Here is a 27071-nt window from a genome sequence, read left to right as displayed (position 1 = left end):
GTTAATCTATTACCAGATACGTTTCCAGACAGTGACATTGCCTCCAAAGTGCAGCTTCAAAATTAAAGAGTAAATTATAGCATTTTTTCTGAACTGGAATTTTTTTCACTCAACAACAGTTGTTGCCTGTGATACGATCACACTTGGGTTTGATGGAAGTATGAATAACATTAGCCAAAACCATCAGATTTAACTGTTTGTATGTTTGTGGGGTAGTATGTTTGGGCCAGGTACCTCCCTTTAGTGTTTTTTGGAGAAAGTGATAGAAAAGATTTAGTTGAAGGATTTGAGGCAGGTGCATCTCAGACTAAGGCAACTCTGAAAAGGCAAGTTAGCCAGGTGTCCATGGATAACCCATTGTTAATAAGGCATTGCTCAGACAACTGAAAGGCAAGCTTAAAGTGGAGAGTAATCCAGAGGACCACGTGCATTTGGGCTTTGGGACATGTCGCTTAAATAAAGTAGATGGTGCCTTTCAGACGGGTTGTGCTAGCTCTGGTTGGAACTTTGTTCAGTCTATGAGAACTTGATATAATCTATTTAAAAAGTTCCCTCCTGCAGAGCTGATTTCAACAAATTATAGGCAGTTATATCTTCCAACAAAAGTTTTGCGCTGTTTGGTGGATTGAAAATAAAATGATGACAATCAGGGCTCAGCAAATACTGTATTAATGGCTTTTGAAAAGCACCTGATGGAAGCAGAAAGGATAAAGAAGGAACAGAATGAGGTAAAAGACTGTGGCTGCTCAAACTGATCAGTTTCAGACTAAATTTCAGCCAGATGTCCCCATCTTCTTTACTCCATACTTTCTTCCAATCTATGACCAGAGAGTTGAGAAAATTTGTCAAACCAGAAATTTTTGAGAAACAGACTACCTCTGAAATAGACCTGGGAGACAACGTAAATCTATTGCACCTTAGAATTGGACACCGAGTATGGAACCAAAAACTTTCTTGTTCAATGTGGTACAGCAGAGAAGGATATCTTGGTGTTTTGAAATGAGTGCATATTCCATTATGAAGGGCATCATGTGTTTAGACTGTGTCAAGACGTGGTTAGGCATAACATTGACACATCTCTCTACCTTAAATCACTGTGGTGCTCATGAGGCTGATGTCATTTCACGTGAGTTCCAAAATCTTCTAGAGATCATGTCATTAAAGGAAATTGTCAACAAATTTGATGGGGATCATGATCGCTTTAATCAGTTTTGGTTAATCATCATTCAAGGTAAGAGTGGACATGAAAATTTGAAGAGATTTTTCATGCTTGCTTGCATTTGCTTCCATGACAGTGATAGCCTTAAAAGAGATTTATCGTACAACTCCTCCATTATTTTTGAAAATTTGACTGAAGCCTCTCTTATAGCCCTTTGTACTATTCACGATGTTATCAAGGTTGATGGGGGTGTTAGATATATACCCATCACAAAGCAGTTATTACACAGCTTGTGAAATCACACATAGTAGGTACAGTGAAGTAAAAGCAAAAAAATGAGCAGCTGTGAAGTCATCGAAAGAAAATGAGAGAAAGGGGTAATAAATTAGAGAAAATTTAAGAGAACTGCAGAATCAGAAAGCAAACGTCAAGGAAAGTGATGAGAAAGAGGTTTCTCAGATCAAAGAAGAAATTGTATCACTAAAAAATGCCTGCTTGAACTCCATTTAATATTCATGCATGTGTTCCTAACAAACTAGTCTGCTACTATACCTTCCATAACAGTTTTGTCCAAACTGTATTTTGAATTTTATTCTTAAATCTCTTTATAAAAATTGTAAATTTTTACTGAAGTTGATAATGTTCTTTGTTTTATGTCAGTGTGTGTTCCCAATAATTGATTGTTCGTAATGGAAACATTTTATTAATAATACTTTACTTTCTCTGCAACATAGATTCATTGTGCTTTTCAATTTTTTAAAAATCCTTTTGACACTAAATTCTGTTGTCAGATCGTGGCATGTTTTTTTATTCTTTTAACTCAGAATATAGACCCTATAATATTCATATATATTGACAAAACTTCTAGATTTTATCATAAAGTAGATAAAAATTGTTTAGGGACTAAGGCTTGCCCCTTTTGTTAAAAACTCAAGACTGAAAGAAAAAAAGTGAAATGATATTCCTTAGAAAAGAGCATGTCTTGACTGATTTGGAGGTCCCAACAAGAAGTCTGTTCCCTTTCCACTAAACAATAAGCTACCTCTGTTCCACAACAGAAACTATTGATCCAGATTAACTCTTTCATTATAACACCAACAAAATTGATATTGGCAGCAATTATCCATTCGCCCATAAGACTGTAAAGTGATGGCAGAAACTTTGTTCATCCAGTTATTTATCACCTTCTTTTAATAATTTATTTTGCTTGAAGAAAAATTTGCAAAAATCTAATCCTTGGTTGGCTGTGTGAAGGCAGTGGGGGAGAAATAGACAATATGTCTTCAGTATAATGGAACATTTGTGTATCTGTTTCCAGAAGATGTTCCAGTTACTAAAAACAAAGTAAATGCAACTTAGTAGTGTAAAGCATATTAAGACTGAAGGAAGAAAGGCTTCAATATGTAGAGTGAAGCAGATGGTGGTGTAAGGAAAACAATATCAGCATTTGTGTAGAACAGTGTTTCTGAGATTCCTGTGCAAAAGTTAACTATCAAACAATGGAAACTCCAGGTAGGAATATCATCAATGTAGGAAAAGACAGATTGCTACTTACCATAAAGGAGGCACATTAAGTTAAAGGCACAATTAAAAGACACTTATGTAATGTTTTCAGCCACAACTTCCCTCAGTAAAACACACACACACACACACACACACACACACACACACACACACACACACACACACACGCACACACAAGCAAACACACCTCTTGCATGCTTGACTGCCAATTCTAGCATCTCGAGCCAGGCATTCCTCTCCGAGATGCTGCTACCCGTGGTCATGTGTGCATGAGATGTGCTTGCTTGCATGTATGATGGTGTGTGTGTGTGTGTCTCTTTTGCTGATGGAGGCTGTGGCCGAAAGCTTTATGTGAATGTCTTTTTTTTTTAAATTGTGCCTGTCCACAACTTACCATGTCTTCTTTACAACAAGTAGCAATCTGTCTTTTTGTACGTTGTTCAAAAGTAAACTACATTTGATTCATAAGAGTAGTTCTAAAATGTAAAACAGTTATTTATGTGTTTCACTGTTTTATAACCCATGAGCAAGTATTGTTTATTCAGCCAAATTAAATGTAACATAATCATCTGCAAGTTTCGTTTTTTCTTTTATTCATTCTCCTAAAATAAATATGTAATCCCATGTTATTCTCAAATTTCTCACTTTAATGCTCCAACAAATGAGTTCCTACATTATTTCTTAGTTTCATAGTCCTGTTCAATAGCAACCTCAAATTATACCAATTTCAGACCTAATTACCTAATGCATACAGAATAAAGAATGCTAAAGATGGCAAAGATATGCAGATCTCAGTTGAAATACCCTTACGCTGCCAGAAGCCTGTGTGGAAAGACTTTAAGTATTGCAGCATTGTCCTGTTGCAAGACTTCTCCCAGAATTCTAGGAAATTATTAATCTGTGTTAACTCTGTAAGTGGTAAACAATTTCATGTCCAGACACTTATTAGTGGCTCAGATTAAAACACAGTAGCTGTCGAAAAATCTGAAACATTTAATTTTGTCTTTAAGTGTTCCTTCACAGAGAGAAATCACTACCACTTAACTGCAATACTACTGCAATGCTGGGTTATATAGAGATCAGCAAAAGTGCTATTACAAAGCACCTAAATTACTAATGGGAACAAACACCTGGGTCCTAATGGATGCCGCCTCCTGTTCGTTATGGAGTTTAGACATGAAAAGTTTCACATTTTAGCACAGGTCCATGGATTAGAGAATTGTTTACATTTATTGGTAAGGAAGACTGGTCTCATGCCATCTTACAAGAGGTGGCCAGGCTCGGGTAGTGAGGGAGGGAGGGAGGGAGGGGGAGAGAGAGAGAGAGAGAGAGAGAGAGAGAGAGAGAGAGAGAGAGAGAGAGAGAGAGAGGGGGGGGGGGGGGGGGGCAGAGAGAGAGACTCAGAAGAACTGATCTGCAAGACCACCATGCTGTATCAGTCACATATATATCATACAGAAGTCTATAACATATTCTGAGTTTAAACAAAATGACCAACATGGAATAAAATTACCCTCTCTTTGAGTACCAACATTGATTCAAAAACACTAATTGTGTGAAATCCAACTTGTGCACTTTGTGAATTATATTGTAAAACCCATGGCTGGGACTACTCAGAGTCAGTTTTACTGGACTTTAAAAATTTAGTGCCACACTAGTGTCTACTAAAGGAAATATGTGAGATATGTAGTTAGGTTTGTAACTGAGTCAAGAACTGGCTGACAGAATGCACCACACCCTGAGGGGAGCCTTATCTATGCACATAATGTAAACTTCAGACATTCCCCTGAAAAATGTTATGAGTCTGATATTTTTAATGTTAATACGTTAATTGCGTACAGTATAACATTAGTTACTACCTCAGACATGTTTCAGATGACACATTTGTCTGTGAGGAAGTGTTATCTTGTAAAAATTTCAATAATATTCAGTGAGAAAGCATGAGGATGTGAAGTTGAACAGTCACACAAGTTGTTCACTGAGAACACAGATTTGCATGGTACTGGGAGCCTGAAGCCTGTATGATTAATGAAGTTTAGGCTGATATATATATTAAATTAAATCATTTGTAATGCAGATTGTAAACTTGTGTTTGCGAAATGATTAATCCTCAGTATAATACAAAAAATGAAAACTGAATCTGTGTTCATGTAACTATTATGCCAGATGAAGAGTGATTGTTGAACACATCAAAAATTGAATTACATGTAGAAAGGTAGAAAGGTTCTGTAGACTGCTCTAAATCATCAGAGCTATAAATAAATAATATTATTGGACATTGTGGACCATTCATATTCAGAAGGAAGAAAAGCATATTTATCAATGACAGTGTACTGAGAATAACAGGAGACAGTGATAGAATGGAAATACACTTACATGTCACAGATTGTGTGTCCTATATTGAGACATTGATCAAGTGTGTGGGACCCATATCAGGGTGAAATGACATGGGTTAACCTGCATGTACAAAAAATAGTTGCTGGCTTATTTGTCTCATGGAAAACAGAAACAGAAATGCAGAAAAATCTCACTTGAAGAATGATACCTAATATCTCATTAAAACATCCAAAAACAGGTATTTAGAGAAGAATTTAAGATTGTCCTCCTGCCCCTTCCCTACATACTGTACCATTCCTGTGGGGGATCATGAAGATAAAATTGACTGAAAACAACTGACACTACTGCTGCTATGCAATTGTTTGTATCACCTTTCACCTTTGAAAGGGACAGAAGAAAACCTTAACGCATGATACCTTATAAAACATGCTCTGCCATACAAATGGTAGTGATATGTGGAGTATAGGTTTAAAGATAATTTCCATAGCATTAGCTTTCCTTGTGCTTTTACTCAACGGTCTGAATTTTCTCAGCTTGAGATGCACTGCTGCACAGTTCTCTTTTTTCCATGTTTTGTAATTATAAAATAGGGTTATAACACAGTGTTAAGAAAATGTCAGCCATGCATTTGTTCATTTTTTGTTTCTAACATCTTGATTGAAGGTGGAAACAGATCCTATTTCCTTTTGTGTTTGCAAGTCCGCAGGTCCCTGAACAGTCACCAATATGTTAGAAATTTGTCACTCACCTCTGTGCTTAAAAATCCAGAAGATTCCATTAGAACATCAATTCTTGAGCTTGTCTTGTGCCCCCCTCCCCCCCCCCCACCCCACCCCATGAATCACTATCGCCTCATGCATTGACACAATATCATCTTTTGTTATTGCATGTAGTTGAATTGTTTCAAGGATGTTATAATTTCTAACTGGTAATATATGTGAAAGACAGCTGAAATTTAGTGCTGCAATACATTGTGATAGTGTTGATTTACAGAATTTTGATATGAATGATGATAATTGTTGTGTAAATGTAAAATGTTACTAAAGAATTTGTTTACAAAATATATGCTTTACAGATTCGTATGCGCACCACATCCAAGTGAAGCTCACTGTTTGCTGCCATCACTGTTTATTGTTCCCTGTTTTAGGGCTGCCATAACTTACTCAAAGCAGGAGCTCCTGGTGTAATGCAAGCAATGGTTTTGAGTATTGGAGGCCTTCGCTTTAGCAACCAGCATTTAGAATTGAACATGCATCCAAGTGACATTCATAGAGAATATGTCTTCAGGTGATTATTGCATAAATACAATTTATAAGTACAGTTATTTTATAATTTTTCATCTAATCATTTGACTTTTTGCTGACAACATGTTACTGAAATGAAAGTTCCCTGTTGTTATGTATGCTTTGGGGTAAGTAAATTGCACTGCACTTATAAAACTGTCTATTTGCAAAAAGTTGTTGGCCACAAATGCAAGTGACAGATTGCAAGTAATTACTCTTAGGATAAAGAAATTTCACTCTATCATGTTCTGTATGCATAAGGGTGATTAGTTATCAGTGTGCAGATACTTACTGGACTACACTACGAACATGAAAGATAATATGCACCTGCTAAAAGTAGTTACATGTTGGATACGCAGAGGTTAATAGTATCAAAATTTAAGAATCTTTTGTTGTACATTTCGCTTTTTGCCGTGTCGTTATTTACTCTCTTGTGTATAGGCAAGAATGCCTCCAGATATTCCCAGGAGTGAACAATTCCTTTTATATCAGACATTTATTCAAAGAGCTTTCTCGTATTTTACGAGCAATGGAGATATGTATCCCAGTTGTGATACAGTTTTGTATTACGTCATAAAAAAGCACTCCCCCCCCCCCCCCCTTTTTTTTCACTATCTTATGAGTTGAAGTATGTTCTAATTCATGATACATGATACACAGTGCTACTTCTTTCCTCCTTTTATAGTGTTGCAGATCCTTTTTCATCCCAGTGATATGCAAGAGAAGGGTTTTGGTGTTACTCTTTAGTAATAGGCACAGCCTTTTAAAATGGCCTAGTAGTAGCATTAGTTTGATTTGATACTGCTTCTTCTCATACTTAATTATCTCAAAAACGGTTATTAGAGAAGTGTACTGTTGATTTACATAAAACAATAATTACACATTGTTGTGTAACTGTAACACATCCATTACCGGGATATGATGGATATGTTTTTTAGCCAACATGTTTTATACAACTGTGTTTCATGTCCTTTGTGTGAAACATCACAACAATTTTTTTCAGTTGCTTTGATTCTGTTAGAATCTTCAAATAACTGAATTCCATGTATATAGGTATTTGATGAGCTGTTTTCTTGCCATGCAATTATTTTTATTCCTTCCTGGTGATCTGCTCTCGTGTTGTTATCTTTTTTCATTCTGAATTTTCTATGAGTTCTATGTAGGTATTGTAAACCTTGTATAACACTATTAAACATCTGAAACTATAAAGACACATAATTTGATTGAAACTGAATCATTTAGTGCTCTGTTTTATCTCAGATTATCATCATATTTTTAATATCTTTAAATTGCAGTGTAAACTGTTATGATTTAAATAATGAGACACTGCACCAGTTACATATTTTTTCGTGCTTAGCATGATGTGTTTCGACAATTTATTCTCAGTGTCAAGTGAATTTGTTTACATAAGTATTTTCTGAGATGAGATGTTTGCATGTGAATTTTCTGTTTCTTTTCCACTATAGTCATTGTCTTGAGGTCAAAAGAAACCATGTCTTCTACATTGTGCAGAATACCACTCACATGCAAACCATCACTCACACAATTTGCTTTTTAAATTGAAATATGTTACAGAGATACAAGGACATGCTGAAAAGTAATGCCTCTGAGTTTCTTATGTAGAAACTCTTAAAGCTTTTTAAACATAACAAACATTATTAACATTCCACACCTTTCTTATTTATTTCTCAGCATGATCACCCTGGTGATGAACACATTGCTCCCAATGAGAGACTGGTTTGTTGATACTGTCACTGTAGAATGTTTGACTTTTTTGACAGAGCCACAACTTCACCTCTGCTTGCAGTGCTGCATCACCATCAAATGAAGTCCTTGAAGGTGTTCTTTATGTTTTGCAAACAGATGAAAATCAGATGAGGCAGTGAACCCAAGGCATCATATTGTTGCAGTGCTCATGTGTGGTCTGCCATTGTCATGCTGAAGTAGAGGGTGCTCCATGTGTGGACAAACTCTTTGAATTTGTGCTTTCAGTTCTCTCAAGGTGTCTGACACACCAACATAGTTATTTTAAACACCAACACCTTACACACTACAATTTAGAGCCCTGTGGTGGCAGAGGGTTGCAACTTTTGTCAACAAAGTGGAAAAGCCAACCGAGTAATATGCGTGACATGTAACATCTCAACTGATATTAAGAACAGAACAAAAAACTGGGGGACATTACTTTTCAACACCCCATCGAAGTATGAGAGTATGATTTCACAAAGAATGCAGATACAGTCAGAGGTGTTGCATTTTCTATGGATGTGTGTTTATAGTTGTCAACTATAAATTTATTTTACCATTACTGACTTTTTACATTATCGATTATGCTTTATATTCTGTTTTATTGCAAATGTTGAGAAGAGTCAATGAAGAACTGAACATATTTATGTAATTTACTGCTGCTATTATATACAGGAGAAACATTTGAAAAAATTAACTGATTCACTATCTAGTTTGTCATTTAGAGTTGTTTTCCCCTGCTTTTAGTGGTGTGCAAAAATTTTCAGCTTTTCCATTAAACCCATTTTATATGACTTCTGGAAATGGTGGAGTATCTTAAAAATTTCTTTTATGTTTTTGAATGGGTGTCTAGTGGTGTGTGTGTGTGTGTGTGTGTGTGTGTGTGTGTGTGTGTGTGTGTGTGTGTGCACGCACCTGTGTGTAAGTAATGGTGTCAAATAAAAATACTTGCACCATGTGGCTGAGCATTCCATGTGGAGTCTCCCAGCCTTTAATACCATACAAACATTTCATTATTCTAATTTCACAATGAAGTTAAACATGATGCCACTATCTGTAGCTGGCTCTTTTTCGAGGTGACAATAAAAGAGATCACAGGCCAAAAAAACAGATTCTGTACAAATTGCTGTGGAGCCAGATGATTTTGTTGTTGGACTGATGAAACCTGCTGCGGTTTCCAGAGAAAGTTTTGAAATACTGGCTTACTTATAGAACTATAAATGTATCAATGATTTCTTCCTATCAGAAAACATAAGCACTACACACTATTAGGGAATTAACACGTGACTGCTACAAAGCCCCCCAGTGGACACAGCAGAGCCTGATGCCACACACCTTGTGCCTACCACCAGCTCCAAGCTCCTCTCTGTTTATTACAGTATAACTTTCGAAGGTGTGTTTGTAATACAATCACAGTCACGTGCATATTGTCAATGAAACATATACTGTGGATGAATGTAGCCTGTAAATTCAGTCTTGGGTTGTTAGGGTGTTATCAGTTTCGACTTGGTCATGGTTTGTGCTCGTTAGAGTTCTACTTGGTGTAGATCACTTGCAGTCCATTGCCATCAAAATTACCAACACAGTCATTGTCATTGTCGTTGCCTATGTTATCAGTTTCATCCACAAACATGTCATCTTCAATAGAAAACTCATTAAATGCTGGACCATTGACATCAAAATCTGATTATTCCAACATCCTCAATTATTCTTTATTAGTGATACTTGTAATTCTTTACACTTACTGTGTTGTTCTATCCCACCGGCTGATGGTATGGGATCCATTTGAGCTAAAACCATTTATGCTGTATCACGTGATAAAGCAAATCTCACTGTTCATACCAAAATATAAGTTAGCAGTCAACTTTGTAATGCAAACAGATGGGTGTTGAAATTTAATAACAATTATTAATAAAAACCCAATTCCCTGAACACTGGAGACAACTCAGTTGAGAACTACAAATTAAGGCACAGTACTGCACTATATACTGGACTACCGTATTTACTCAAATTTAAGTCGCACTCGAATCTAAGCTACACCTGAAAAATGAGACTTGAAATCAAGGAAAAAAAATTTTCTGAATCTAACCCGCACCTGAAATTTGAGACTCGAAATTCAAGGGGAGAGAAAATTTTTAGACCGCACCTCCAAATCGAAACAAAGTTGGTCCGTTGTAACATGAGACACAATTGAGGTCGAACGGGTGAAGATTCAACTACAGTAGTTTGGTTCAAGTCGTAAGCTTAACAGTTCAGTTATACCAAGTCACCATTGCTATGTGTCAGGTGCTCCATCCGTATTTATACGGCTACCCTTTCTTTTTCATGTGCTTCATCTGGTTTGAATTAGTTGCTTATTTTGATCTGATCTGATCAGTGCCGTTCTCTTTGTTATAGGTGTTTACATCACTCTAAGCTGAAAATGCATTATTGTACTGTGTCATGCTTTGTTTGTTGCATTCTGATAATAAGTGTTTACGACCTGTCACCACTTGCGGCATGGCTTGCTTTTGTGTGCACTACTGTGGCTTACAATTAAGAAAAAAAAAAAAGAAAAAGAAAAAAAAAAGAGGAATTGTCTTATAAGCGAAACAATGGCAAGAGACTGCTATTTGTTGTTACTTACACTGCTGCTTTCTTTGATAATGATCAACAAGAACCGAATAATAGACTGCATTTGATAGAAGATGTTCTGAACGAGAGTTTAGCAAAAATTTTTCTCCGTTTGAAAATCTTTTCAGACGCCTCTTTAGTACATTAAATTCTGCACAGAAATTAGATTCATCTTAGATTTAAAAATCCAGTCAGCTGCTGTGCTTCATTTCTGACTGTATCACTATTCAGCATAACAATAATACGAATATAAACATGATATGATATGTGTATTCTTGTGTGTTTGCTGTTGTCTCACTCTAGTTTTGTAGTTATTAGGCAGACAGGATTTAAACAAGATAGCAGCAAACACGAAAGAATACATGGCATAATGTTTACATTCTTCTACGTTTTCTTTTAATTTATTTACTGATGCTGAGGTTTTGGCGCCAGTATTTATCTTTTTGCCTGCAAAGCATTCCTGTGTAGTGCTACATATATTCGATGGCAGAAGTTAGTTGTATATTCGATGGCAGAAGTTAGTTGTAGCGGCACCTACCAACATTTTTCAGAACTTCTACTTACTTTGCACTTGATTCTAAGCCACAGGCGGTTTCTTGGATTACAAAAACCGGAAAAAAAGTGCGGCTTGGATTCGAGTAAATACGGTAAATAGAAGGGAGTGTGTAGAGGGTGGCAGGCACATTGCAGTGGCACTGACCACTAAAGCATACTGAACTAGCTTCGTACATAACAAACTTAGCCAACCTAAGGTTGTTGAGCTGCTTGTTACTAACCTAAGCTTTGTCAAATTACAGATATTAACAATGTTACACCTTTCTTTGTTTCTTTTGTATTCGAACTGACATGGTTCACAAAGGTGATGAATCACAATTAGTACAAGCTGATTGAGAATCTTAATGAACATACTGACACAGTATAACTTAAGGTTTGTAAATATAGTAAATGAGTGTTCTGATGCTGCATTAGCATAAACAGAGAACATGAAATCTTTGGAGATGAACACAACAGTTACAGAGGTGGTTGGTCTTTTGGACTAGCATTCAGAGCAAGTTTACCAATCCTATGTAAATCACAACAGATGAGATGCATTATGGTGGAAAGTTTCTCAACTGCCTATCTTCCAGGTAGTTGCTCATGTACGAGGCATATGCAAAAATAAGGGCAATTTGTTTGTATTTAAATTGTGAAAACTGAGGACAAAGTTTCCTGAATGCAGTGCAATCCAATGATTGTTTATGAAACTATAGAACTCACCATTTTGATTCAGTAGGTTGTAAATGAAAATAAATAACAACACTTTGAAAAATAGTACAAAGTGGGTACAGTGCTTAGAATTTTATGTGCAAAAGGGTGTACAGCTGCAGGTATTTTTCAGGACCTGTGCCCAGTTTATGGCTTACAGAAATGAGTAAAAGAAAGGTTCAACAATGGTGTTGAGACTTTAAAAGTGGCTATACAAATATGCATGATGACGAATAGCAGAGGGTGGCAGACCAGTTGTGAGAACCAATGAAATTGTGCTTCAAGGGGAATAAAACTGCAATTTCATCAGTTGATTATTGATGCTCTGGCTGAATTTTTTCATGTTGGCTCCACCACTATTTATATGGTTTTCATGGAAAAATTGTGTGCATGAGGGAGGGGAGGAGGAGGAGAGTAATCGTCATCAATGACAACACACATTGACAACCCCTGACTGTATCGAGGAGGGGAAATCCCTGCCTGTATCAAGTGGCACAATCAGCATTTCTATTGGGAATTTTTTGACTATCCACTCTACAGCCCTGAAAGTGCATCCAGCAAATATTATCTCAAGTTGCACTTGAGACAGTGACCTGATGCACAATGGTTTGAAGATGAAAAAGAACACAAGACTGTCGTTGTCAACCAGTTAATTCGCAGGTTGGAGAACTTTTATGCAGAAGTCTTGAAGAAGTTACTGCAGTGTTGTGAAAAGTGCTTTGAAATAAACAGTGATGATGTGGAATTGAGAAGTAGGTTTGTATCAACTTAATAACACCACTGAAATTTTTTCTAGGGAATTCTCTCTCTCTCTCTCTCTCTCTCTCTCTCTCTCTCTCTCTCTCTCTCTCTCTCTCTCTCTCTTTCCCAGCTGAATAGTCCTTACTTTTTGAAAATGCTTCATGCCTCCATCAGGTAAATTCATCCTAAATGTTAACTAAACTGAAAAGTTCAGGACAAGATGACATTGAATTCTGTAACGTATGAAATCCAAGGCTGTGTGCCACTTTATTGATGTATCAACTTCAGTACATCACCATTTAAAAGTAAGCTGTACATTACTGAAAGAATTGATGTTTAGAAGAGAGGAACAGTAAACTGTGACTGGTAAATGTGACATGATGTTCCCCCTACAACAACCCAGATGGGATGAAATAACCTTAAAGTGTTACTTTGTAGAACATAGCATTTTTATAAGTTTATTCTACTTGAATGACTGAACTTTCAGTATGTGCCAATTAGGAAATTAATCTGTGATATAAAAGCGTGGTTGTAGTTTTTGTATCAGCATGACATCTTCCAGATAAGTCAGGAGTTCTGAAACATACACTTTGTATAGCTTTGTGTAGTGACAAATATATGGGATTTCTGGTGAAGAAAAACTCTGCTTATCTCTGTTGTATCTTAATCAGACAGACAGAATTATGTATCTAATATTGCCTTTCAGGTCTCCCATTAATGTTCCTTTTAATGTGTAATTTATTTAGTGACATGGATTTGTGGAACTGTGGCTGAGGTTTTTCAGTGATTGGCTGGAACATTTTATATGATATTTTGATATGCTGTTTATCATGCAGGTGTATGCTCCACTGACAGAGATAGGTGACAGATGGTGAACTTGTTCACACAAGTGACTTAATAACATATTTGTATTCAGAGTTTGTTTGAACAGGAGAACTTACATACTAATTGCTAAAAATGAAACAAGTTGATCAAGAGTGATGCAAACTCTAGGACTTCAAGAATTTAATAGTCGTTCCTTTCTGAAAAAGTGTCAGATGCCAAACGAGAAATGTATTTGAGTGCCACATGAAATTCAGGGAAGAAGTTAATGTTAACAGGAGACTGACTTAAAATTTCAGAATACTGATATGAGCTTCACACAGTCAAATAAGAGATGAATGCTGAAAAAATCACAGGGTACATGTACAAATGAAATGATAGGAGAAAGAGAGAAATGGGAACAGTGGGGAGGTAAGATAAAGAGCAAAAGTTAAGAGTGTTCTATGTAAAAGGTAACTGAATTTAACAAAGTGACTGAAAACGTTAGACATGCTATGGACAGATGTGAACTGACAAATTAACACTGCTTGAGTACACTAATGTTTTTAATACATTTTATTTCAGTTTATTATTTATTAAAATGAAACAACTGAAGTGCAGTGCTGCTACCTCAAAAACACATGTCAGTGAATCATCTGCTGGTCGGAGAAATCGTCGTGGAAAAATGTGTTCTCTGGAGTCCCCCAGGGTTTTGTCCTTGGTCATCCTCATATCTCACTGAAAGTTGATCAGTGAACATTTTCTTGAAACTGCCATTCCAATACCTCTCAATTGTATCCAGTTAGCATTTCGGAAAGCAATAAAAGGCCTTGGCTTAACCTTGGATGAGCACCTAAATTAGGAAGATTGAACAGGTGCAGCTTATAGGAAATCTCTCTCCAGCCTGTATGCAGTCCAAACATTTAGATTAATATTTCCACAACAAGCCAAACAAAAATTAGTCCAGTCTTTAATACTGCCAAATCTTTACTTCTGTGCTGTAGCTCGAGATGGCACGAATAGTGTGAACTCCAGATGACTTAAACTATCAGTGAGCACTTGCATAAGATATGTGTGCAACATTTGGTTGTTTAATCATATTAGTTCTTCCTATCTCAGTTTGGTTGGATGCAACCAGACACACATGATTTTCACAAACTCTGGTCGCTCCATCTGTTTCTTAGTCACTGGTGTCCTCACATATCTCTCCTCACATATTAGATACATATCACCATTCCACAACAACAATACCAAATCAGATATATCCAACATCTTGACTGTACCTGTGCACACCATTAGATCTTTCTCCATATTTTTGTTTTTTTCCTTTTCAGCTACACGCTTGTGAAAAAAATTATCCTGCAGCTTTTGTCTTATCCAAAACTACTCTTCATTCAAGATATTAAAGTTTTAACTTTTTTCATCTGTGTATCTTCCCTCTCTTTGCTGTTCTCATTCCTTTCTATTTTCTTCTTTCCATCTTATCTGCTAATCTTACCCTATCATTTCTCAGTCTTCCTCTGACCAGTCAATGTTTTCTCCACTGTAATGAGCTATTGTAGCTTGATTGTGCCTACTGTTTATATCAAGATGGCCACGAGTGTAGAAGTTTGTAACTCTAATATGAGAAAAAGTTACAGTTATGTGCTAGAAAAGGGAGTTTGCGAGAATTGTAATGTCGAAATAACAAATTTAAGAGAACAAGTTTCAGGTCTACAATTCTTAGAAAATCGGGAACTACGGTCGAAGAACAAATCAAGTCAAGTGGCACCTGACGAAAGGTACAAATCGTCCGAGTGGAAAGAAGTGAGACACAAAGGTAGGACTTTAGCTGGAAAAATAACAACAAACTTTGCAACAGCAGTTACATTTACAGATAAAAACAAATACGGTGTTCTGCAGTCCAGTGACGGTGTTAAAGATAGTGTAAATGATCCAGACCTTTCAAATGACAATGCGCTGAAAACGAATATCACTCTGAGAAAAATGATGATAAACGGGGAACATTAGGTAAAAAGAACAGTGTGCTTTTTCTAACAGACAGCCATGGCAGGAATATATTTAGTATGTTTCGAGAAGTAAATCGGGACATAGCAGTGAGCAGTGTTGTCAAACCTGGAGCGGGAACTAAGCACGTTTTAGACACTTGCATTCAAACAAAATCCATGCAAGAAAATGACTTTGTCATATGCATAACAGGATCAAATGATGATGCGATAAATGAAGCAGATGTTTGCATAAAGGTGCTTCAGAACTTTCTAGAAAAAAATAAATCAAGGAATATAGTTGTTGCTACAGTGCTTCATAGGCATGATCTAATCTATAGTTTGTGCGTTAATAAAGAAATTCGAAGAATAAATGTTAAAATGAAGAAACTGTTCTCTGAATACGCAAATTTGTGCTGTGGTCGATATAAGTAAACTGCAGCATAACCTTCACACCAGACATGGGCACCACCTAAAGTATGAAGGGAAAAAGTTTGTGTGCGAATGTGTCAACGAAATAATTAAAGAAAGACTCACACGGAAAAAAACAATCTACAAATGTAGTCGTTTGAATAATACCTGGAATGTTCATCATTTTTTAGTATAAAAGTCAGTGAATCGGTGGGTAATAAAGCTCCTGTACTTGAACTAGGTGCTAAAAGCAGCATTCGAATGAGAGAGTGTTCACAGACGATAAACATAAATCTGTTACTTTGATGCAAACGAACATTCGCTGCATTAGGAACAAATTATTACAATTAGAACATTTTTGCAGTATTGAAAACATTGTTTGTATTTTAGAACATTGGCTGACAGAAGATCAAGTACAATATTTTGTTCCTCAAGGGTATGCTGTTGGAGACATTATGTGTAGAAGTGAAAGAAAGAATGGAGGTGTTCTAATATTTGTTAAAGATACTATAATGTTTACCAAAATAGATGTTAGCTCTTACTGTGCAGAACTAGGTGGAGAATTTAGATGTATAAGACTAAACGCAGAGAATACTATAATTGTTAGCTTATATAGATCACCTGGTGGAGATGTAAATACATTTTTCGAAAGATTTGAGCTGCTTATGAGGAAAATACTAAAATCTAAAATAAAACTAATTATCTGTGGCGATTTCAACATTGAAATGGCCAACAGTGATGAACATGTTACCAGAACATTTTTTAATATCTTAAGATCACTAAATTTACAATGTACAAATTACACACTAACACGGGGGGATAATGCGTGCTTCGATAATATTATAGTAAATTTTTCTAGAGATACGTATGACGTCAGACTTGCCAGTGGAGCCCTAGCTGATTGTGAATCGTTGATTTTAACATTCTGCTGTGATCAGTTGCCTAAATCAGACATATCAGTCAGAATCAAGTTTAATGCCACATGGATAAGAGGACAGAAAGATGAATATATTAATTTATTTATTGACAGATTATCTGATGTTAACTGGGACTTTGTATACAACACACAACTGGAGAAGGGTGCTGGTGAAATGGTGTTTAACAACTTCCTGAAAATACTCGGAGATTTATGGTACTCCTGCTCACCATTAATCAAAAGTAGCCCTAAGCATAAACAGAAAAATGAACAGCTAAAATGGTGTACAGATGAGCTAGCTCTCACTAGCGAGGAGATGCTCAGACTGTACAGAATATATAAAAATTCTTGTAAAAAAGGACCTTAGCTATATAATACTTCTTATAGAGCTTATCTGAAATGTAAAAAAATCTACAAAGACAAACTGTCCTTGGCCAAAAAAGAGACATGTGAACATTACATTGAAAGTGCTCCCAACAAATGTAAAGCAGCATGGGACATCATCAACCAAAATAATTCACAAACCCACACACAAGATGCAATGCTGGTCCCAGAAGAAGTAAATAATTACTTCCTAACCTCAGTGAGTGAGCTGAAAAACAAAATCGAGCAAAATGGCACTTTTGCACTAGATCATCTTGGTGCTGTGCCCCATAGCAGATATACTTTCCACTGGAATGTTGTCACCCCAGAGGATATAGTAAAACCTGTGGCAAAGTTCACCAACTCCCAAAATATGGACTGTTATTGGTTCTCTAAGTATGTAATGAAAAAAATAATACACTTTATCTGTCAACCTCTTTCTTTAATTTTTAATATGTGTTTAGAATCTGGAGTTTTCCCAGATGCACTCAAAACTGCTAAAGTGATACCAGTCTTTAAAAAGAGAGATAAGCATCTGCCCCAAAACTATCGACCAGTTTCTATTGTTCCAATTTTCTCTAAAGTTTTTGAATATCTAATGTACAGTCAACTAAATAACTATTTTGAAAAGCATGATCTCCTCTCCAACAGACAGTTTGCATATCAACATGGTAAAAATACCACCACTGCTGTCACTGAAGTTGTTAACCAGATGTTAACTGCATTCAAAAACAAGGATCTAGTATCAGTTGTACTTTGTGATCTTAGCAAAACCTTCGACTGCATACCATTTAACACCCTACTTGCAAAACTGGAATTTTATGGCATACACAAACCATCTTTAGATGTAATCGAATCATACTTAAGTAATAGGAGACAGTTTGTATCAATTAAAAATAGATGCTCCCCGCTGAAGGAAGTTCAGACTGGAGTGCCTCAGGGCTTGGTCCTTTTCTGTTCATTATTGCAATTAATGACTTACCTTACCATGTAGGAGCAAATTCAATTGTGTGTTATGCAGATGACACAACACTGCTCAATACACACCATGACACAACACAACTGCATCAGGCAACACAGGAAAAACTAGAACTAGTAATGAATTGGTTTTCTTCTAATGAACTCCTATGTAATCCCGATAAAACACAAGAACTTATTCTGGGTTTAACTACAGCTGTTGCAAGCAAATCAGTAAAATTGTTAGGATTCCACATTGATTGAGAATTAAACCGGGAGGAACATATTAGCCATATCTGCAAGAGAATAGCAAGAGTGTGTTATCTCATCTGGAGACTGACAGATGTAGTCACTGATGAGTATCTAAAGGTGGTATATTTTGGCCTGTTTCAATCACACATTTCCTACAGCCTATTGTTATGGGGACATTCTTGCTTTCTCAGTGAAATTCTGAAAATTCAAAAAAGGTAATCAGAATAATGAGCAAAGTTAAGCCCAAGGAACACTGCCGCACCCTCTTTATCAAGCACATGATATTAACTGTTGTCAATCTATACATCTACACAGCACTGCTTTATGTCAAAAGCAACTTAAATGAGTTTGAGACCAGAGAGAACATACATCCCCACAACACCAGAGGCAAACTGGACTTCAACATACCAAAACACAGACTCACAAAGACTGCAAACTCACACAAAATAATGAGTTTAAAACTTCCAGCATCTGCTCAGTCACTGACCAGTAATATTTTCAAATGTAAGATTTATGACTGGTTACTCAAACACCCATTTTATAAGATAACAGAATATTTTGAAATAATCATTGAAATTAGTATATAAGAATATTCCTAAAAGAAGTTGAATCAAATTGTAAAAACTTTACTGTAAAGTTATTGTTAATTGTATATTTAATGTTCAGACCTATTCCGCTGTAAGTGGTCAATGGTAAATAAACTGAATACTGAATACATCTGTACTGTTGTCATACTTTTCTGTTAGATCTGACTACCCACATTTGACAAGAACGTAATGAGAATATTATTTAATGTTAATAAGACCGACAATTCTTAAATTCCATGTATTCATTACTATAAATATTTCCATTATTATTATTATTATTATTATGTATTGCTCATGTACTATACAAATCATATTGTTTACTCATTGAAGAAGTGTGGTTAGATGTAGGAGGAGCTGGATGGCCCTAATCTTTATATTGCAATGAAAAGTCATGAAGGTTTTAACAGAAAAAGTGATCACCAGCAATTTACACCAGCGATACCAAGTATTACATTATAGGACGTGTTGTTTCACATAACTGTGTGGATCTTTGTCCTTGTTTCAGAAAATGCTGTTTCACTTATTATTTTTAGTGCTTTTGAATGATGGCAGGGACAGAAACTTAAGACTTCAGAATCCAAGTTGTGTGTGTGTGTGTGTGTGTGTGTGTGTGTGTGTGTGTGTGTGTCCGTATTTCATCTTTCTTAGCCCCCACCCCATCTAGGTTTGGTTACATGTTCTGTCATTCTGTAACTGAACGTATTAGAGTGTATCTTCTTTTCTCAGGCGGATCAGCTATGGAAACCTAACTCATGTGAACATAAGTGTGGAAATTCAGGACAACAAACCTGTGCTGTATGTAGCACTTGATCGAAGTGATAAATATTATTATGGATGTGATGCCGGTTGCCTGGACCCTCCAGTTTTGCTAAGGTATGGTATGAAACTTTTTTTTCTAATTATAAAATTTCATTCCACAGATTTTAATTATATTTAGTTCTGATGTACTATAGCTTATGCATTACAACAAAAATTTGGTATTAAAACTAAGAATATGTTGTTGCAGACAATGTTAATGTTAGGTAGCCATCACATGTCAAACTGTGCATTTCTGGACAATACAGTTGTCGTATGCACTATCTCAACATGAAAGAAGCAAGATTGCTTTGATTGTTAGGGAACCATGTATAATGATGTGTAGTGCATAACATGTTTTCCCCCTTAATTGTGTACTGTGGCCAGTTTCATCATCATCATCAGGGTAACTCAATAGCAGTGGGTAGACAGTACAGTACAGTACAGTACAGACCTTTTCATGGACTATGTTAGAAACACTGTGTACAATGTCTGACACAAATGAAAATCCTACAAATTTGGTAAGTCAGTTGTGTGCACCAAGTAGTAACCATTTGAATCCACACACCAATGCATTCATTCCTTCCATTAGTCAAAACCTTTCAGCCTATTGTTTTCTGTGAGGCTGCATTGGTACGCCACCACATTTAGCATCCTATGGAGTGCAGGGGCATTAAATTAAAAGATTTTGATGAAACTTGTGGGGCAGCGTAATAACACAGTTTGATGTCAAGAAAGCAATCACCATAGCAAGTTCTGTAGTAAAGCAAGCAGCCTTATTCCTGGATAGTCTAGCAAATTTGTTATGATATCTTCTCTGTGTACAGGATCCTGCACAGATAATGACATTTTATTTACACAATTTTCCTCATTTCAATTTCCTTAACATAATTCTAGAATCCTGGAGGAATGCGTGTGCAGATGGGTACTGTGAGGTGCAATGTATGCTGTTTATGGACATAGAAAGTCTTGTAACTTCCACTGCAGTCCTTTCGAGATATTATCCCCTTAATTAGAAAGTTAATATTTTGTGTGACTTGGAAAGTTACCCACCAGCCACCTGTTCTATGGGCAAATCAGCTGTTCAGAGGACGAGATGAAAAGTTCGGTGTGTGTGTGTGTGTGTGTGTGTGTGTGTGTGTGTGTGTGTGTGTGTGTGTTTTTGCAAGAAGTAGCAAAAGCTAGGGTTGCTAATCGTTCTATCTCAAGTGCTCAACACATTCACATCTGTTATTTTTCTGAGACATTCTTTACGTGATCTGGGAAATGTCAACATATAAACATTTGCATATGATTTACTTGCTTCCTTTTACAGACCATGGTGAATCACCCAGAATTTTTATATTCCAGCATCCAGGATTGGAAAAGGGCACAGGTCATTCCCGTTTTCAAGAAGGGACGTCGAACAGATGTGCAGAACTATAGACCTATATCTCTAACGTCGATCAGTTGTAGAATTTTGGAACACGTATTGTGTTCGAGTATAATGACTTTTCTGGAGACTAGAAATCTACTCTGTAGGAATCAGCATGGGTTTTGAAAAAGACGGTCATGTGAAACCCAGCTCACGCTATTCGTCCACGAGACTCAGAGGGCCATAGACATGGGTTCACAGGTGGATGCCGTGTTTCTTGACTTCCACAAGGCGTTCGATACAGTTCCCCACAGTTGTTTAATGAACAAAGTAAGAGCATATGGACTATCAGACCAATTGTGTGATTGGATTGAGGAGTTCCTAGATAACAGGACGCAGCATGTCATTCTCGATGGAGAGAAGTCTTCCGAAGTAAGAGTGATTTCAGGTGTGCCGCAGGGGAGTGTCGTAGGACCGTTGCTATTCACAATATACAGAAATGACCTGGTGGATGACATCGGAAGTTCACTGAGGCTTTTTCCAGATGATGCTGTGGTGTATCGAGAGGTTGTAACAATGGAAAATTGTACTGAAATGCAGGAGGATCTGCAGCGAATTGACGCATGGTGCAGGGAATGGCAATTGAATCTCAATGTAGACAAGTGTAATGTGCTGCGAATACACAGAAAGATAGATCCTTTATCATTTAGCTACAAAATAGCAGGTCAGCAACTGGAAGCAATTAATACCATAAATTATCTGGGAGTACGCATTAGGAGTGATTTAAAATGGAATGATCATGTAATGTTGATCGTCGGTAAAGCAGATGCCAGACTGAGATTCATTGGAAGAATCCTAAGGAAATGCAATCCGAAAACAAAGAAAGTAGGTTACAGTACGCTTGTTCGCCCACTGCTTGAATACTGCTCAGCAGTGTGGGATCCATACCAGATAGTGTTGATAGAAGATATAGAGAAGATCCAACGGAGAGCAGCGCGCTTCGTTACAGGATCATTTAGTAATCGCGAAAGCGTTACGGAGATGATAGATAAACTCCAGTGGAAGACTCTGCAGGAGAGACGCTCAGTAGCTCGGTACGGGCTTTTGTCAAAGTTTCGAGAACATACCTTCTCTGAGGAGTCAAGCAGTATATTGCTCCCTCCCATGTATATCTCGTGAAGAGACCATGAGGATAAAATCAGAGAGATTAGAGCCCACACAGAGGCATACCGACAATCCTTCTTTCCACGAACAATACGAGACTGGAATAGAAGGGAGAACCGATAGAGGTACTCAAGGTACCCTCCGCCACACACCGTCAGGTGGCTTGCGGAGTATGGATGTAGATGTAGATGTAGATATTCAGTTGGATTTCTTTTTGCTGTTTACCAAAACTAAGTCTCTTACTTCCAAACTGACGAGCTTGACCTCATCGTGTCTCCTTTTTCTCCCACAGACTTTCCTTTTCAACCTTTCCTTAACTAATCCTTTCCTTTGCAAGGCCAGTCCACAATCACTGAAAATTGTACCTCCTCCATAAAAGTACTCAATTTTTCATTTAACGTAAATTAACATGGGGAAAAATCCTGTGAATTTCTTCCATTCCATCGTCGCAGTTGATATGCCAGCCAGTGTAAGATTTGACATAAAAATAGCCTTTGTTGTGGAGATTTTTATTTTTAGATTTCAATAAATTTGAAAATAAAAACCTTTGCAATCAAAACTATGCTTTTGTCACAAATCCTGTGACTTCGGGCGCTGATAACCGCGCCGTTGAGCGCCCTACAAACCAAACATCATCATCATCATCATCCTGTGACTTCATGACACAAGCTATAAATAATTTTCTCAGGGACAGGAGTATAAATAGCCCAAGCTGAATGCTGCTTGGAACTATGTGTGTTAAGTAAAAAGTTTAATTCCTTCATTGTGTCTTCAGTCTTGTTACATTACAGAAAATACTTTGAAATCTATAAACATATGTTATCTCTTTGCAAGCACTTCTGAAATACCATAGAAGCAAATTGTACCCCCTTACAGGACAACAACGTCATTGTACCAGCTAGTGTTTGAATGTACCTGCTGGCGTTCATTTAGCCAATACTAGTGGAAAAATGAAGCTTCAAATTCCTTAACTGATTGACAGACCTTGGCTGCTACTGCTTCAGCATTCAACACCTGGAAACTGTCCTTAGGAGCAATGGGTACTCCACAAATTATATTAGAAGTGTAACAGAGCCAAACACTCAGCGAAGTAAGGAACCAGAAAAAGAAATGTCGGGTACGGCCTTTCTGCCATACATTCCCAGAGAGACGGACAGAATCGGCCGTATATTGCGCAAACATGGCGTAAAGACGATTTTCAAACCGACAAGGAAGATCAAAGAATGTCTTAGATCGGCGAAGGAGAAAAGAGACCCACTTGCAATGTCGGGAATATACCGCATACCATGCACATGCGGAAAAGTTTATGTTGGAATGACTGGACGATCCATTAACACCAGGATCAAAGAGCATAAGCGACATTGCAGGTTTGGGCAGGTGGTGAAATCGGCCGTGGCAGAGCACGCACTGAATGAGACCGACCACGTAATAAAATTCGCCGACACGGAAGTTCTGGCTGTAGAGAACCACTATCACTCGTGCTTGTTCAGAGAAACTGTAGAAATACAAAAACACGCAAACAGTTTGAACAAGAAAGAGGAAAGCCTTAAGGTAAATGGATCCTGGCTTCCCGTACTGCAGCGAACGACCGTCGCAGGTAGCAAGAGGAGAACCACACCGGAAATGACCGCGGAGAAGCCCTCAGACGTTGGTGCGCCAGGTACATATAGTCTGCGCCCGCGAGCTCGACTCCAGTTCACCACCGGCAATGGAGGGTGAAGCTTTGACAATGCCAGCCACTCGTGCTGGCGAAACGTCAGAAAAATCATTAGATGAACGTCGGCTGAAGAACACGAGACAGAAGCCAATAGGCAGTTTGTCAACCAAAAGATAGTAAGGTACAAGAAAATTTCAGTAAGTTATTTAAGCATGAAATCCCAGGCACTGAATGTGGAAGTGTGGAAAAGGAATAGGGTAAGGTCAAAGAGGCATTTGTAAACTCTGCGGGGAACACCTGGGGCAAAATGTCTGAAAGAGAAAAGGATAAGAAGACACCAAGGTGGAATGAGCAGGTGAAGAAAGTGAAATGAAGCATACATGGCATAAATGGAACAGAGCTAAAAAGGAAAAAAGTAGAAAGGAATACAAGGAAAGTAAAAAGAGGTTTAAGAAAGTGGTAGTGGAAGGAAAGGGGAAAAGCCGGGAGGAATTCACGTTACTTGGAAAAGCACACATTAGTTGGAAAAGGATGTTATTGCAGGTAAAAGAATGCTGTATGGAATTACAAGGAGTATGAGAAAGGAAATCACTTACACAAAGCTGGTGAAAGGTGGAACTATATCTCCGTATTGATATATATCTAGGTAATTGGACTATGCACAGCTCTGTTTAAAAAGGAAGGCTTCATAAAGTCATAGGATCTAGCCGTACACATCTGCTTTTGTATCCTGCAGCTAAACTTGGTGCAAATAATAACATCTACCTGAGATCCTGCAGTCAAATAGTGTGTGTGTTGGCTAGAATTATGAATTAATAAAATAATCACAAATATTAAGTCAAAGATGAATGAATAATTAATAGAAGGGTTTTATTCTAATGTCTGAAATTGATGTAGACAACACCAGAGAATTAGGATGAAACATTTTTATTCAAGTGAGTAATCTCCAATTAATGGAAAGTGCTCATACAATTACCATTTATACAACAACCAGAAATATGAAATTGCATATATGTGTTACAAGAATGGTAGCAGAATTCCCAAGCTAAATAGTCATCCAAGACGTGTGAGAAAAGAAGTACATTTTGTGATCACAATAAACAAAATATTCACCAGTCCAAAATAATTCAGCATCCAGCTTGATGATATACACATCAACACTTCAAAGATAAAAAGTATGAACTCATGCTTTGTCAAGTTTTAATTCTAAGCAGAGAAAATTAAAGTTCTGAGCTAGAGCACAATCAGACTTCACAAAAGTAATTCCCTTTGAAAGTTAAGGTATTTTAGTGGCCATTCACTGCCCAGAATCTATCACTTACACTGCCTAATATCACACATTACGTCACATAATGGCCTCCAGCCAGATCTTGACATAAAGGTGTTCTGAATCACTCCCTTGAGTGCACTGCTCAAAAAGTGCCTGTCTTCACTTAACTCTAGTAGTTTTTCTGCCACTACCTAATTTTCATTGTCTGAAGGCCATCCCCATCAAAAGTACATCATTCTTGTGTTCTGCAGACTTGATTTGACTCAACTTAACCACTATTATCATGGTAAACTAATAAATTATAACAATAGCTAATGGAATAATGATATAAACATTCGGTCTCACCGAGGCCATTTACGGTAACTAAAGTACATAAATATGCTATCATTCTTGCACATGTGTGATTATGTTCAATGGCAATAAAATGTTTGGCTCCAGGATCTACTAGGCTACAGTGGTTGCATAGATTGCTAACATGTATATGGAGTCAGAAGTGTGTACCTGAAGAACAGAAAGGAGTTGCCTCTATCTCTGTTCTTAATGGTTGATGTGTATTTGTAGGCTGTGATTTTAATTTTAGTATTGTTAACAATGATACCTTTAGTTCAAGAAGAAATATGGAAAAATATATCATAACTACAGAGGATCACACTTTTATCACAAGTAGAAAAAATACTGTAGAGGATACTGGAAAGAATACTGGGGGAAAAGTGGAAGGTCAGTTAGAAGAGTAGCAGGATGGCTTTTGGCATGGTAGATCAATAGTGAACCCAATCTTTAGTACGAGAGCGTTGATGGAAAGGCATTGCGAGTAGGGGAAAAATCTGGTGATGGCATTTCTTGATGTAGTGAAGTCTTACTATAGTACAAGATCTATAGGAAACTGTGGGGAAAAGGGAGTTGGAAAACAAACAGTTGAAATCATTCAATCTATGTGTGACAAAAGCTTTAGCTGTTTCCAGACTCAAGATGGAAGAACTGAATGGATTAGAAATGTTATGGGGTTGAGACAAGAAAGTGTGGTGTCACCATTATTATTTATAATGATGATGGATGAAATTGTGAAAAAGACAAAAGAAGCTCATAGAGGAAGGACTTACTGTCGTTTGCTGGTGATATTGTGGCATGGGGAACCAACGGTAAGGAGGTACCAGAACAAATAGACATTTTAAATGAAAAAAATCAAGATATATGGAATGAAATGCAGTGTGGAGAAAAAAAAGACTACAATACTAATGAGATGAGACAGAGAAGGCAAGGGGGAAATTTGTATTAAAGGACAGCATATTGAAATTGTGGATTACTTTAAATATCCAGGAAGTACAATAATGGAAAATGCAAGAATGGGGGCAGAAGTTAGCAAAAGGGTACAACAGAGCATTGCATTTTACCAGTGTGTGTGTGTGTGTGTGTGTGTGTGTGTGTGTGTGGCTTAGTCTGGGGAAAGGAGGCACCAGTGAAGTGTAAGTAAATACTGTACAAGACGTACTTAACACCCATACTGACAGTCGCATCAGAGACCTGGTCAGTGACAAGAAGAGAGGAGAGTAGAAACCAGACCAATGAAATGAAATTTCTAAGAAGTGTGTTAGGGAAAATGAGGAGAGAGGGCATGAGAAATTAAGATGTCAGGAACAAAACTGGAGTAGAACAGTTGAATGAGAGAATCGAGGAGAATAGGTTAAAATGGTTTGGACATATAAAGAGAATGGTAGACAGAAGAATACCAGAACAAATGATGGAGGACAAGTGTGGAGGCAAGAGGGAGACAGAGAAAAATGGATTGACTCAGTACAGATGAATCTGAGAAGTAGTAGTCTGGATTGGAACGAAACAATTGCAGAAGAAGAATGGTGGAAAGACAGAGGAAAGTAGAGAAGTACCACAAATGTTCCAGCCCGACCCAGAGTG

General features: G+C 37.2%; 1 protein-coding gene across 2 annotated transcripts in view; it reads left to right on the top strand.

Moving 5' to 3' along the window:
* The window catches only part of LOC126470027 (uncharacterized protein KIAA2013 homolog), a 159306-nt gene that overhangs the window by 114189 nt on the left and 18046 nt on the right, over nt 1-27071 (top strand). For both annotated transcript variants that reach the window (XM_050097513.1, XM_050097514.1), the window contains exons 9-10: nt 6168-6307; nt 19647-19793. In XM_050097513.1, coding sequence (XP_049953470.1) covers nt 6168-6307; nt 19647-19793 — 287 coding nt within the window. The remainder of the gene's footprint in view (nt 1-6167; nt 6308-19646; nt 19794-27071) is intronic.

This window comes from Schistocerca serialis, chromosome 3 (genome assembly GCF_023864345.2).
Source record: "Schistocerca serialis cubense isolate TAMUIC-IGC-003099 chromosome 3, iqSchSeri2.2, whole genome shotgun sequence".
NCBI lineage: Eukaryota > Metazoa > Arthropoda > Insecta > Orthoptera > Acrididae > Schistocerca > Schistocerca serialis.
The sequence above is the reverse complement of the archived record's forward strand: the minus strand, read 5'-3'. Positions and strand labels throughout refer to the sequence as shown.